At 43.6% G+C, this 15,228-nt stretch overlaps 2 protein-coding genes and 1 pseudogene across 14 annotated transcripts in view; 1 reads left to right on the top strand and 2 right to left on the bottom strand.

Annotated features, from left to right (window-relative positions):
* Positions 1–706, bottom strand: part of LOC115195665 (pumilio homolog 2) — a 47,833-nt gene extending 47,127 nt beyond the window's left edge. For 7 of the 13 annotated variants that reach the window (XM_029755852.1, XM_029755808.1, XM_029755860.1 and 4 more), the window contains exon 1: positions 554–706. The gene's annotated coding sequence lies outside the window, so the exon portion shown is untranslated. Of the gene's footprint in view, positions 1–223; positions 463–553 lie in introns of those variants that run through there. The other 6 variants (XM_029755775.1, XM_029755835.1, XM_029755826.1 and 3 more) reach the window with 2 other exon arrangements.
* Positions 707–1,627: 921 nt separating this feature from the next.
* Positions 1,628–3,579, top strand: LOC115195733 (rho-related GTP-binding protein RhoB). Its single transcript, XM_029755907.1, has one exon. It carries the CDS (start codon positions 1,894–1,896, stop codon positions 2,482–2,484), a length of 591 nt encoding a protein of 196 aa, XP_029611767.1. The 5' UTR covers positions 1,628–1,893; the 3' UTR covers positions 2,485–3,579.
* A 6,448-nt stretch (positions 3,580–10,027) lies between these two features.
* On the bottom strand, positions 10,028–12,945 carry LOC115192314 (apolipoprotein B-100-like; annotated as a pseudogene).
* Between the last annotated feature and the right edge of the window lie 2,283 nt (positions 12,946–15,228).

Here is a 15,228-nt window from a genome sequence, read left to right as displayed (position 1 = left end):
ACAACCGTTCGTGAACTAGTTAGATAACTAGATAATTAGCTATATTAATTAGCTATAATGCCTAGCTACCTGGCTATCACATTTGTTCGTTAAACTAACAGTAGACAGATGCCAAGTTAACTAGCTAACATTACCAGTTCACTTGCAAATCTAGCGTCAACGTTTAAATTTGTTCGTTAGCTACTAGCCTAGCTAGCTAGGCAGAGTAAGGGAGGCCCCTTACCTTTTCAGTTTGATCAAATCAGCGCTGTAAAATCACTAGTGTAGTTTAATAAATGCATACAATGAAGGCATAACTCTCCGTTGTGCACACGCCGTTGAACAGTAAGCAAACCTTGTTAACCGAGTGAAACATACAAATGCCGTCTGGTGAGCTGTATTAACAAAACACCATTGGGTAACTAGCTACACTAACAACATGGCCCCCCTCCAAGTTCCAGAGGGGCCTTACCCGCTAAACAAAAGGGGAAATACTCAACAACCAAGGCAATAATCCAGACTTAAAATAGTGAGAATGCGTAATACATCGCATTATATAAACTTAGATACTCACGCGCTGTTTTTAGAGTGAAGAGCGATGTTTGTACAAAATGTCAGTGGTTGAAATGTATATTGTTTTGTTTCCGTGGAGATCGGTGTTTTAATGATTAGCTACGATTGAACGTGCAATGAAGGAGTTTGACTATCACGCTAGTGCCCTCCCTGCAGTCTATATGCATGTTGTACGTTAGACCTGCGCACTAACATGTCAAACAAGCCAATGTTTGCGATTATAATAAAATAGACTATGAAAAATGGCCAACTCATAATTTCTCAATTATTCCCATGTAGTATGCATGATTTCTCTGTATCAATGAAAGTCCACTAGGGAGTCAGTCCAGTGTAAAATTTCAGCAATGCTGATCAATATTTTTCATGATGTTTAATCAATATGACTAATTCCATGGGTGTAACAAAAACCAATTAATACTCAACGTCATATGCTCCTATCTCAATCAATTGTACTTAAATCGCAACAATATGATGTATATGAATAGCTAGGTATTTTGGAACGCCAACATGATTATTGTGAATGGGAACACATCATGGCAGACGCAGTAGGAAACATACTCTACATGAGCTAATTTCAAATAGTCCTATTGGTTTGAGCAATTTTGCAATATTTTATCACCTTTGTTTCATGGGGAAAGAAAGCAAGTTGTTTCATGTGGGACATAGGCCTGCCCGTGCTTAGGCCCTGGGGGAAAAAACGTCGCATTGGGAATTGTTATCGTGTTATTTGATGGCCAGCTGCGAGCCACAATTTATTGAAATATAAACATTTTTTTTTTTGTAGGCCTAGAGCTGGCTCTACTTTAGTATAGGCCTTCTGTGTTTGTCAGATGGATAGTGGCATATAGGCCTATGTCAAATGACTATTCATACATTAAGTTATGTGATTGTGAATTAGGAAACATTTATTGAAAAAAAATGTAGGAAATATGCCAAAGACATTGCCAAATTAGTTGATCCCAGGTCGGTATCTGGGCGAGACATGATCCTCGTGGTACACTACCCTCCCCTACCGACAAAGCAGGACTGGGATCCAATCACCTGCTTTTTTCGAAATGATGATATCACATCGGTAGTTACGATTGGATTGCTATATTAGGAAAGCGCCGTGCTCTTTATAAAGCTAGCGCTTCAGCGGTCGGACAGGGGAAAATATTTGGGAATTATCGAGTCGAGCGGCTAAACGCGCTAGCATACATTCAGGGAAGTTTAACAAGACTCATAGCCAGAATTCGTAGCTAGCTAACACAAAGACAGCTGATACATAATTGTTTTCGAATGTCATATTTGTTTAAAAGCTAGAATCAAGGGAAAGTGGTCTATCTGTGTCGAAAGCAACAAATGGCAGAGATACGAAAAAAGCTGGTCGTCGTCGGTGACGGCGCGTGTGGGAAAACCTGCTTGCTGATTGTATTCAGCAAAGACGAGTTTCCTGAGGTCTATGTGCCAACTGTATTTGACAACTATGTGGCGGACATTGAAGTGGACACCAAGCAAGTCCAACTAGCACTATGGGACACGGCTGGACAGGAGGACTACGACCGCCTTCGCCCGCTGTCCTATCCGGACACCGATGTCATCCTGATGTGCTTTTCCGTGGACAGCCCGGACTCCCTCGAAAACATCCCCGAGAAATGGGTGCCAGAGGTTAAGCACTTTTGTCCCAAAGTGCCAATTATTTTAGTTGCCAACAAGAGAGACTTGCGTAACGACGACAATGTTAGGACCGAGCTGTCCAGAATGAAACAGGAACCCGTGAAAACAGAGGACGGGCGCGCCATGGCCGCGCGAATTAGTGCATATGACTATTTGGAGTGTTCTGCTAAAACAAAGGATGGTATTCGGGAGGTGTTCGACACTGCGACACGTGCAGCTTTACAGAAGAGATCAAAACCCTCCAGCGGTTGTGTAAACTGCTGTTTGTTGTTGTGATTGAATGAACAGCTGACGTACGCGATAATGTAGCCCCACGGCTGCCAACACCATCAAGACCTGTTGTCCTTGTGCTTGAAACAAAAAACAACTGTGCGTGTCTCCCATCAGACTTTCTTGCGAGCCAGTAGCATAATGTTCAAAATAAATGATAATCTGATTATGGATCATCATCTGGATCTATTCTGACCAATGTACCTTATTTGATTCGAATATACAATCAAGTACAACGGACACTCCCTGTGATTTATAATTTACTGAAGAAATACGTTTGTCAAATATTCAAGTTTCTGCCAGAAATGATGCTGTAGTCTTTGAGGATCTTGTTCCAAGTAGCCTACTTGAGTGTCGGGGGCCAAGGCTTGTTGATAAGCAACCAGTGTGTTTGGCAATTTATGGAATCTGTGGAGGGAAATGTAGCCCTATAGCAGAAAGCAGTGCTCAAAAGGGAAAAGCAACGTACAACCTCGAGTTTTACTGAAGCTTTATCCCCTTATATGGTCACATTGCATTATTAATGTGAAAGAGGTTATTGCCCAACTTCCAAGCCAAGATTCTACTTGCTCAAAGTGTTGGAGGCTACTTGACTGTTTTGAAGAGTAAGCCTTAGACTACATTTTTTTGGCCAAGTTGCTCTCATACTGATCAAAAAGGCTGTCCATCCTGCCTCCAGTGGGTTTTTTTGTGTAAATTGTTGACATTGCATTAAGATGACAGGGTCTGCAGCACTGGGTAAAGAATGAATGCATTTATTTCACATATTGTATATGGAGTTTCAAAAAGACCCCAATACTGCAATATATTTTTATGTTTTCAAGTTTGTGTCCCAGTTATTTCAATTATTTTTAAATAAAGATATGATCATAATGTATAGCCTACTGCCAGTTGAATTCCATTTGTTTGGCCTCTGCTGGTGATGTAAACTGTAAATGCACATGGGTAAAACCTAATTATTTTACTTTTGTGTATAACTATCTGTCCCATAATTGATAGGGACAGTTTCATAGTGGATCATCATAGCAAGAATTAACTCCAAAGTCAGGAATCCATCAATATAGAGATTTAAAAAAATAAATAATAATCTTTCAACGCTGACCTATGTGTCTCGTGTTCCTCAGGGTCACAAAGCAATCAACTTATGCAATGCAACTATAGCTTACTGCTAGCGGCAGCTCACCCACATCATGCATGTTTTCACTCCAGCCTTGTTTAGGATAAATGGCAACACAATTCAGGACAACACCAATTACCCCTGATGCAGGAAGGGGTTGGGTGGTGTGGAAAGCTATCAAAAGCAAGAGGAGAAATAAAACAGAAAAAAACAATACTGGAAATAGTATTACAGCACAATAAGAGGAAATGAGCTCAGAGGACAGAAAACACAGATAAAGACAGGGCAAACAGGATGACTGGGAGACTGCTTTCCATTACACCCCAACTACATAGAAACGACTGGAAGCACTGGTAGGCCTACTAAATGTGAAGGTGGACTGCGGTGGTCAGCTTAGTGGTTTAAGACAATGACACAATTCTTTCCCCTTCTACTGTATTGTCTACGTTATTGGTTTAAACTGGGGAGATTAGACAGTTTGTTTCTAAAATGGGGATGTTTTGGGATGGTTCTATCAAGAGAACTGTCAGGATATTACACAATAATTGTAAAACTACAATACATTGTCTAGAAACAGGTGCAGTGGAGAAAGAGACATGAAAAACATAATGCAGGAACAACATAGAGGGGGGACTTTTTTTGTAGGACACAGAAGTTCTTGGATGCCCAGTCAGGTTACATACAGTTGATGTCGGAAGTTTACATACACTTAGGTTGGAGTCATTAAAACTCGTTTTTCAAGCACTCCACAAATTTCTTGTTAACAAACTATAGTTTTGGCAAGTCAGTTAGGAGATCTACTTTGTGCATGACACAAGTAATTTTTCAAAAAATTGTGTACAGACAGATTATTTCACTTATAATTCACTGTATCACAATTCCAGTGGGTCAGAAGTTTACATACACTAAGTTGACTGTGCCTTTAAACAGCTTGGAAAATTCCAGAAAATGATGTCATGGCTTTAGAAGCTTCTGATAGGCTATTTGACATAATTTGAGTCAATTGGAGGTGTACGTGTGGATCTATTTCAAGGCCTCCCTTCAAACTCAGTGCCTCTTCGCTTGACATCATTGGAAAATCAAAAGAAATCAGCCAAGACCTCAGAAAAGAAATTGTAGACCTCCACAAGTCTGATTCATCCTTGGGAGCAATTTACAAACGCCTGAAGGTACCACATTCATCTGTACAAACAATAGTTCTCAAGTATAAATACCATGGGACCACGTAGCCATCATACCACTCAGGAAGAAGACGCATTCTGTCTCTTAGAGATGAACGTACTTTGGTGCGAAAAGTGCAAATCAATCCCAGAACAACAGCAAAGGACCTTGTGAAGATGCTGGAGGAAAAAGGTACAAAAGTATCCATATCCACAGTAAAACGAGTCCTGTATCGACATAACCTGAAAGGCCGCTCAGTAAGGAAGAAGCCACTGCTCCAAAACCTCCATAAAAAAGCCTGACTATGGTTTGCAACTGCACATGGGGACAAAGATCATACTTTTTGGAGAAATGTCCTCTGGTCTGATGAAAAAAAATAGAACTGTTTGGCCATAATGACCATCGTTATGTTTGGAGGAAAAAGGGGGAGGCTTGCAAGCCGAAGAACACCATCCCAACCGTGAAGCACGGGGGTGGCATCATCATGTTGTGGGGGTGCTTTGCTGCAGGAGGGAAAGGTGCACTTCACAAAATAGATGGCATCATGAGGGAGGGAAATTATGTGGATATTGTGGCAGACCAGGGGGTTTGGTCAAGACGTTTACAAAATAGATGGCATCATGAGGCAGGGAAATTATGTGGATATTGTGGCAGACCAGGGGGTTTGGTCAAGACGTTTACCCATATCAGACACGGACAGAGAAGGATTAGCTCAGTTTCAAGGGTGTTTATTTAAATAATAGATCAAAAAGAAAAGGATAGGTCTCCTCCATGAGACCCTCTCCGGGACACCGTCTTCTGGGTCTGGCTGTATCCTGTCGGGCACAAAACTGAACTCAACAATAACACAGGAGTCCTTTCTTCCCCCAATCTCCCTGTGTGCTGCCCTTATGGCAGCTTTATGGGCCTTGCACAGCTGGTGAGCAATCTGCCCTTGATTACTCACCAGCTCCCAATCAGCCCCAATTAGTCCTGGCTGAAGAGCCCATCGAGACCTAGCACGTCCAGCAGATGGAGTATACATCACGAGGCGATGGCTCTATCTGTTACCAGGCCTCGAAGAGTCTCCCCCTGGTGGCTGACCTGCTGTGCGCCACAATATATTGAAGCAACATCTCAAGACATCAGTCAGGAAGTTAAAGTTTGGTCGCAAATGGGTCTTCCAAATGGACAATGACCCCAAGAATATTTCCAAAGATATGGCAAAATGCCTTAAGGACAACAAAGTCAAGGTATTGCAGTGGCCATCACAAAGCCCTGACCTAAATCCTATAGAAAATGTGTGGGTAGAACTGAAAAAGCGTGTGCGAGCAAGGAGGCCTACAAACCTAGAAATGGCAGCAGTTTTACGGGCGCCCAACCAATTGTGTTTTTTTTCGCGTTATTTGTAACTTATTTTGTACATAATGTTTCTGCAACCATAGCTTACAGCAAAAAAGAGCTTCTGGATATCAGGACAGCAATCACTCACCTCGGATTAGGCAAAGATTTTTTCTACAACAAGGACGATGCACAAGACATTCTCCAAACACCCCACAGGGCCGACATCCCCGTTATTTGCAAGAGGAAGCAACACAGGTACAGAGGACAAAGAGCCGGGTGCCTGGTCAGGACCCGGAGAAGGCGACTGGGAAAGCTGCCGTTGCCGTCAATACTACTCGCCAACGTGCAATCATTGGACAATAAATTAGACGAGGTACATTCACGAATATCCTACCAACAGGACATCAAAAACTTGAATATCCTATGTTTCACGGAATCGTGGCTGAATGACGACATTGATATTCAGCTAGCGGGATATACGCTGCATTGGCAAGATAGAATAGCACACTACGGTAAGACGAGGGGGGGCGGTCTGTGCATATTTGTAAACAGCTGGTGCACGAAATCTAAGGAACTCTAGATTTTGCTCGCCTGAAGTAGAGTATATTGTGATAAATTGCAGGCCACACTACTTGCCTAGAGAGTTTTCAGCTATACTTTTCGTGGCTGTTTATTTACCACCACAGACAGATGCTGGCACTAAGACCGTACTCAGTCAGCTGTATAAGGAAATAAGCAAACAGGAAACCACTCACCCAGAGGCGGCACACCTTGTGGCCGGAGACTTTAATGCAGGGAAACTTAAATCAGTTCTACCAAATTTCTATCAACATGTTAAATGTGCAACCAGAGGGGAAACAATTCTAGATCACCTGTACTCCACACACAGAGACGCGTACAAAGCTCTCCCTCGCCTTCCATTTGGTAAATCTGACCACAACTCTATCCTCCTGATTCCTACTTACAAGCAAAAATTAAAGCGGGAAGCACCAGTGACTCGGTCTATAAAAAAAGTGGTCAGATGAAGCAGATGCTAAACTACAGGACTGTTTTGCTATCACAAACTGGAACATGTTCTGGGATTCTTCCGATGACATTGAGGAGTACACCACATCAGTCACTGGCTTTATCAATAAGTGCATCGAGGACGTCGTCCCCACAGTGACTGTACGTTCATACCCCAACCAGAAGCCATGGATTACAGGCAACATTCGCACTGAGCTAAATGGTAGAGCTGCCGCTTTCAAGGTGCGGGACTCTAACCCGGAAGCTTACAAGGAATCCTGCTATGCCCTGTGACGAACCATCAAACAGGTAAAGCGTCAATACAGGGCTAAGATTGAATAATACTACACCGGCTCAGACGCTTGTCTTATGTGGCAGGGCTTGCAAACTATTACAGACTACAAAGGAAAGCACAGCCGCGAGCTGCCCAGTGACACAAGCCTACCAGACGAGCTAAATCCCTTCTATGCTCGCTTCGAGGCAAGCAACACTGAGGCATGCATGAGAGCATCAGCTGTTCCAGACGACTGTGTGATCACGCTCTCCATAAGACCTTTTAAACAGGTCAACATACACAAGACTGCAGGGCCAGACGGATTACCAGGACGTGTGCTCCGGGCATGTGCTGACCAACTGGCAGGTGTCTTCACTGACATTTTCAACATGTCCCTGATTGAGTCTGTAATACCAACATGTTTCAAGCAGACCACCATAGTCCCTGTGCCCAAGAACACAAAGGCAACCTTGCTTTGAAAGGTTGGTAATGGCTCACATCAACACAATTATCGCAGAAACCCTAGACCCACTCCAATTTGCATACCGCCTAAACAGATCCACAGATGATGCACTCCACACTGCCCTTTCCCACCTGGACAAAAGGAACACTTATGTGAGAATGCTATTCATTGACTACAGCTCAGCATTCAACACCATAGTGCCCTCAAATGCCATCACTAAGCTAAAGATCCTGGGACTAAACACCTCCCTCTGCAACTGGATCCTGGACTTCCTGACGGGCCACCCTTAGGTGGAAAGGGTAGGTAACAACACATTCGCCACGCTGATCCTCAACATGGGGGCCCGTCAGGGGTGCGTGCTCAGTTCCCTCCTGTACTCCCTGTTCGCTCATGACTGCACGGCTAGGCACGACTCCAACACCATCATTAAGTTTGCTGATGACGCAACAGTGGTAGGCCTGATCACCGACAACGATGAGACAGCCTATAGGGAGGTCAGAGACCTGACCGTGTGGTGCAAGGACAACAACCTCTCCCTCAATGTGTTCAAGACAAAGGAGATGATTGTGGACTACAGGAAAAGGAGGTCCGAGCACGCCCCCATTCTCATCGATGTGGCTGTAGTGGAGCAGGTTGAGAGCTTCAAGTTCCTTGGTGTCCACATCACCAACAAACTAACATGGTCCAAGCACACCAAGACAGTCGTGAAGAGGGCACGACAAAATCTATTCCCCCTCAGGAGACTGAAAAGATTTGGCATGGGTCCTCAGCTTCTCAAAAGGTTTTACAGCTGCACCATCGAGAGCATCCTGACGGGTTGCATCATTGCCTGGTATGGCAACTTCTCTGCCTCTGACGGCAAGGCACTACAGAGGGTAGTGCGTACGGCCCAGTACATCACCGGGGCCAAGCTTCCTGCCATCAAGGACCTTAATACCAGGCAGTGTCAGAGGAAGGCCCTAAAAATTGTCAAAGACTCCAGCCACCCTAGTATTAGACTGTTCTCTCTGCTACCGCACGGCAAGCAGTACCGGAGCTCCAAGTCTCGGTCCAAGAGGCTTCTAAACAGCTTCTAACCCCAAGCCATAAGATTCCTGAACAGGTAATCAAATGGCTACCCAGACTATTTGCATCCCCAACCCCCACCCCCCCACCCTGCTGCTACTCTCTGTTATTATCTATGCATAGTCACTTTTCTACATATACATATTACATCAATTACCTCGACTAACTGGTGACCCCGCACATTGACTCTGTACTGGTACCCCCTGTATATAGACCCGCTATTGTTATTTACTGCAGCTCTTTAATTATTTGTTATTCTTACTTCTTTTTTTTCTTTAAACTGCATTGTTGGTTAAGGGCTTGTAAGTTAGCATTTCACTGTAAGGTCTACACCGGTTGTGTTCGGCACGTGACAAATAAACTTTGCTTTGATTTTATATGAATTATATGGAGGGTTACTTTTTCTGTGTGTTAATGTGTAGGTGTTTGTGTTTTTGTAAAAGTTTTGTTTTCCAGACCTTTCCTTGAGACATAAAGAAAAAAAAGTTTGAAAGGAAGAGAGTTGAGTTATTGGCTAGACTCATGGCCCACGAATTTGATATGGAGGGTGTCTTAATAAAGACAATCAAAAGTATTTGTACTTTATGTGTAAGTTGTTCATTTGTTTGGCTATTGGTTAAAGGTGCAAGTTGCAACCCAATATTAATTCAATAATCATCATTGATCTAGTTCAGTCTTATCAATCACTTTAACATTTAAGAATGATCTCTTATCTAGCTTGATGACTCAGCATTTTTGCTTACTTTATGTTGTTCTAATTAGGGGGTCATATTAGATTGTGTAGATCCCATCAGTCCCATTTACTGTGTAGGATAAGATGACATAGGCTTACGCGGTTGCTGTTATTGATAGTGGTCAAAGAAGATGGATGAAAGGATATGAATGGGCGTGGGAGTGATATAGAAAATGTATTTTGTCATTTGCAGTACAAAAGGTCTTTATTCATGTTTTTCTTTTAAGTTTTTAAATAGAACAAGATACAAATGCAGCAAAGTAAGACCAGTCAAGGTGGCTGTCTTTCCTTGTGAATAATAAACTAAATTAGTAATTTACAAAAAATAAATTGAAATGCATTACAATATGAATAGGCTACACTGTATGTGAGAATAACAGTTATGTGTGTATGCTGAGCATATATGTTTTACATGTCAAGCTGTGCAATGAATGGAATACAAATTTCAATTTCCATGTGTTTGTCACTCACTGTGACAAAAGATTCAGCATTTATGGTAATGTGCTGAAGGAACCGAAATGACCTTGGTGTAGATGGCATTAATGCGGTGAATTATGGAGTCAATCCAGGACTGGATATCAGCGTTGTGCTGCTCAATGGACATTTCAGCAAAGAGGTCTTCGAGCTTGAGTTTGACAGGGTGGAAGTATTCTCTGATGATTCTCTTGGCTTCCTTGATTTGCTGTGTGATATCAGACATGGCACAGGAGTTGATGGTGCCGCTGTAGACCCTCATCCACATGGTGAGTTTCTCCACATCCTGGGATTTCAGGGAGACAATGAGCTCTTTGGTTTTCTCCACAGTTAAGCGCAGGAATACAGACAGCCTGCATATGATATCTTCCAGAGTGATATCTCAAACTTTCTTCACAATGACGATCAACTGCTCCTGTATCATCTCCATGATGGCCATCAAGTCATCCAAGATTTTTCTCCCGCTGACAAGATTGCTGGAGCCGGGGAGATTGAATTCAATGTTTCTGATCTGTTCAAGGATAGCTGCACCGTAGAAGGTGAAGAATTCTGGAACCTTCCTGATAGCTTCCTCAACCAATTCAGTGAAGCATCCACTCAGTTTCTGGTAGGCCTCAAGATCAGACATTTTCCCCTCAAGTCCAGGTATATGGAACTGGGTCTCTCTCAGGAACTTGATGGCAGCATCGAGCCAAACCTGAATGTTCTTCTGGTACTGCCTGAGGATGAACATCACGCTGACCGAGTGCTTTTCAGTGACCACGGTAACGTCCATAACTGCAACGTTTTCCACAGCCCTCTTGTACATGACCTTGCCCTGATCCATGCTACTCTCAAGTTTGTTGGCCATCTTCTGGGGAGCAGACAGGATATCCTTGAATAGGAACTGCTGAAATGATCTCAGGCACATTCTCCTTCACTACCAGGAGCATCTCAGTGGGAACCTCCATATTCCAGGTGGTCTGAAGGTTTCGCTTCTCAGAGTTGATCACAGACATTTTCAGGGCCATGATATCCACATCAGTGGTGGGTTCAGACTGCATGAGACAATGAAAACCGAACAGAAACAGAAATAGGAGATTGAAACAGGATTGTAACATGCTCTACCTGGTTGTCATAAACGCATTGCAATAGTACTTATCAAGTCCTTGAAATATACATGAGTTTTATCGGGTATCTGCCGTATAGTCTTCCTCTCACTTGGGCTGGTTTCTTGGCCTGCAGCTGGACTCTGAGGATTCCGGCATTTGGAGAGGACAGAGAGGATGAGGCCCTCCTGGCCATTTCCAAAGACCTCCTGGTTGACTTCCAGAGTCCAGAGGGTAGGGACATTGAACTTAGCTGTATTTGTGATGGAAGCATCCATACCTTCCCCATTGTGGCTGATGGTGCTGTCATGGCTGCCCTCAACACACATGGCTTCCAAATTCAGGATAGAGGCCAGTTTCACTCCATTGCTCCTGTTGAAGGTGCTGATGCCATCAATCTTGGCCTTCAGAACATCAAACTCAGAGGTGAAGCGTCAAATCAGACAATGATATCATCCTGATTGAGGAAGCCAGCATTTGCCTTCACTGTCAGCACAGCTGTCTTCATTGAGAACTCGTAGGTCAGGTCGCCGAAGACAGGGATCATGATGTTTTTTGGCAGGGTCAGCTTGCTCAGAGCAGATGAAACGTGCATATTAGGCATTGAGATGAGACAGAAGTCCGACACTGGAATGTTGAATCCAGACACCTCAATATTTAGCACTGGAACTGTGTATGCCGGAACATTGAGGGTTTTGGGCAGCTCAATGTTGTATTTTTCGTACTCTGCCTTTGCCTGGTCAAATGAGGTAAAGAGGAGGGCAACAGCCTTGTCCCTTCCAACGATCATGTTCTTGTTCAGACTCTTGGTGTGCTTGTTGATGGCTTTGACAATTGGCTCCATGTCAATGGTGATAATCTCAGGGTTCTTCTTATATGTGAGCTTGGCATCCATGTCAAAGGTCTGCTGTGGTGTGGTCAAGAGCGCACTCAGACTAGTGTCCTCCCACAGAGAGAACTCAGTCCTACTGATGAATTTATCAGACCTTTTAGGAATGGTGATGGGCTCCCTCAACGCATCAAGATTTGCTTCTCCGTTGATCTGGGTGAAGACTTGGATTTCCTGCTCATCGTTGTCCATTGTGAAGTAATGGGAGTATTTGTACTGGTTGAATCGTGCCAGTCCAGTCCAGCTAGCCTGCTGCACTCCAGAGTTGAGAGTAATGGCAAAGTCATTCTGAAGATCAATCTTTCCAGTCAGTTTGGAGGGGAGTGCAACCTAGGTGTTTTCCTTGTTCTTGGTGTCAAACACAAACTCATAGGGTGTAGCGACGAAGTTGATTGAGTTGGAAATAATTCCCTCAACTTCACCTACAAGCTCTAATGTGCAGATCCTGCACATTAGCCTCTGCATTCAGCTCAGCAACATTGCTCTTGATGAAGGGAGTTTCAGTCTCAGTGTTGATGTGACTGAAAATGGCAGTTTCAACATTTACTTTATGCTTCAGTTTCAGCTTGTTGGTGTCAGTTGCCCCAGTGAAGTCGTGTTTGACAGTGTTGAGGTTCATGACAATCTGCATAACGTACTTGTGGGTTCCTTCATCAGAGTAATCCTGGATGACAGATTTCCCGTTGCCCTCATTGGTGAGTGTCAGAGTGACAATGCCAGCTTCCAGGAGAGCAACAGCCTTCTGAGTCATGGCAGCCTCATTGAAGATGGTGAGAAGTGGCAGGTTTGTGGTTGTAGGTAGTCTCCAGTGTGGTAGAGACTCCATTCTCTATTAACCAGCTCAGCAGTGTAGGACTCAGTGATGGCCTTGGCATTGGTCTTGAATGAAGCCTGGGCTGGTGCACCGTAAAAAGCAACTGTTCCCTGATGGTCCAAGGAGAAAGCGGTGTGCACAAACTTGATGTTCTCAGAGAGAGACATGCGGCTCATTTTGGGCAGAGCAATGTCAGCTTTGGCATCCAGGGTGTAGTCAAGCAGATCAGAGCTAGAACTGGCCTGAGAGTTGAAGATAAATTAGAACTCTGGCGTCATTTGGCAGTTGTGCCGTTTCGGAACTCTACAGTGGTGCTCATGCTGTAGTCAGGTGAGGTGACTCTGAACCCTCCGTTGAGTTTTCCGAAACAGGGGACCCTGCTCAGTTCGATGAGTTTCTGTTTCAGCTCTTCTGCGAATGTGTTATATTTGAAAGACATGATCTTCTCAAACTATACACTCATGTCGTTTACCATTTGCTTGAAGTAAAAGGCATTCAGTTCATTTACAAATTTGTTCACGTGTGCCATGATTTTCTTCAGCGGGGCTTGGATATCAATAGACTTAAGATCATTGATTGCTGACGGAATGTGTTCTCTTAGCTGGTGGGACTTCATGATTTCCACATCCTCATCCATGATGTTCTAAACCATCTTTTCAACCTCATAATTGGACAGGATCTCATACATTTTGGTGTAAATAGCATTCATCTTGCCAGTGATGTCATTTTTCTTCATCCAACTCACAACGGTGTCCCTGATTAACTTCAGGACACTCATGATTTATTCAGTGGGAATTTTGGCCATCAGTGTAGGAATGTGGCTTTCAAGGGAGTTGATGAAGTTCTTCAGGTCCTGAATGAATAGGTTGATGTCGAAGCTCTCAACAACTTGTTTCAGTTCACTCACTTTTCCCTGGATCTTGGCTCTGATTTCATACTTGGTGTCAATATCCAGCAGCAGGCCTTTGCTCTTCTCCATCGTCATCATCATCATTGCAATTTTGACTTGTTAAATGACTGCAGGCATATGCTCAACGAAAGGCAGCTGAATGAAATGGCTGTCACTATTCTTCTTGTACTTCAGGGAGCCAGAGATGGCATATTCCTGGTTTTCACTGGCCTTGTTCAAGATGGTGGTGAAGACAGCTCCTGTCATATCCATTCCCATAATTTCAGCATTGTTCATGGCGCTAAGTTCCTGGTTGAATTCATGGTTTTTCAGTTTGGATGTCATCTTTATTGAGGCATACTGCTCCTGAGGAGTCTGACTACTGGTGATCTTGTTGTCCAGGTTGGTCTCGACGGAGTCTCCATTTTCCAGCAGGAGGATGGTGGAGGCGCTGCAGGATTTCAGTCCTTCACGGCGTAGTGTGTTACTAATTGTTTTCTTGGTGACTATGGTCCCAGCTGCCTTGAGATCATTGACAAGATCCTCCCGTGTAGTTCTGGGCTGATTCCTCACCATTCTCATGATCATTCCAACTCCACGAGGTGAGATCTTGCATGGAGTCCCAGGCCGAGGGATATTGACAGTTTTTTTGTGTTTCTTCCATTTGCGAATAATCACACCAAATGTTGTCACCTTCTCACCAAGCTGCTTGGCGATGGTCTTGTAGCCCATTCCAGCCTTGTGTAGGTCTACAATCTTGTCCCTGACATCCTTGGAGAGCTCTTTGGTCTTGGCCATGGTGGAGAGTTTGTAATCTGATTGATTGATTGCTTCTGTGGACAGGTGTCTTTTTTACAGGTAACAAGCTGCGGTTAGGAGCACTCCCTTTAAGAGTGTGCTCTTAATCTCAGCTCGTTATCTGTATAAAAGACACCTGGGAGCCAGAAATCTTTCTCATTGAGAGGGGGTCAAATACTTATTTCCCTCATTAAAATGCAAATCAATTTATAACATTTTTGACATGCGTTTTTCTGGATATTTTTGTTATTCTGTCTCTCACTGTTCAAATAAACCTACCATTAAAATTATAGACTGATCCTTTCTTTGTCAGTGGGCAAACGTACAAAATCAGCAGGGGATCAAATACTTTTGTCCCCCACTGTATATGCTTTTGATAAGGTTATAAAAAAATACAAAAGGTTAAAAAAAGTTATGAGAAAACGTTTACCTTCAGATGTGAAAGCAAGGAGTTCAATTGGACTGTCAGCGACCACCTTAAACTGAGCAATGTAGCTGGAGTACTCCAGAGTTGTTGCCACCAGAGACCATGCCCTCCCAGTTGTAGTAGTTGCTCTTTTCCTTAGTAGACACTTCGACCATTCCGAAGAGTGGCACAGAGAGGTCATAGTTGGAGGGGATGAAGCTCATGACCGACCTGGGGCACAGACAGACTTG

Source organism: Salmo trutta, chromosome 1 (assembly GCF_901001165.1).
Source record: "Salmo trutta chromosome 1, fSalTru1.1, whole genome shotgun sequence".
In the NCBI taxonomy this organism is placed as follows: Eukaryota; Metazoa; Chordata; class Actinopteri; order Salmoniformes; family Salmonidae; genus Salmo; species Salmo trutta.
The sequence above is the reverse complement of the archived record's forward strand: the minus strand, read 5'-3'. Positions and strand labels throughout refer to the sequence as shown.

Bases quoted from the DNA above. Each gene is read 5' to 3' on its own strand.
- LOC115195733 (XM_029755907.1), top strand. From the start codon at position 1,894: ATGGCAGAGATACGAAAAAAGCTGGTCGTCGTCGGTGACGGCGCGTGT.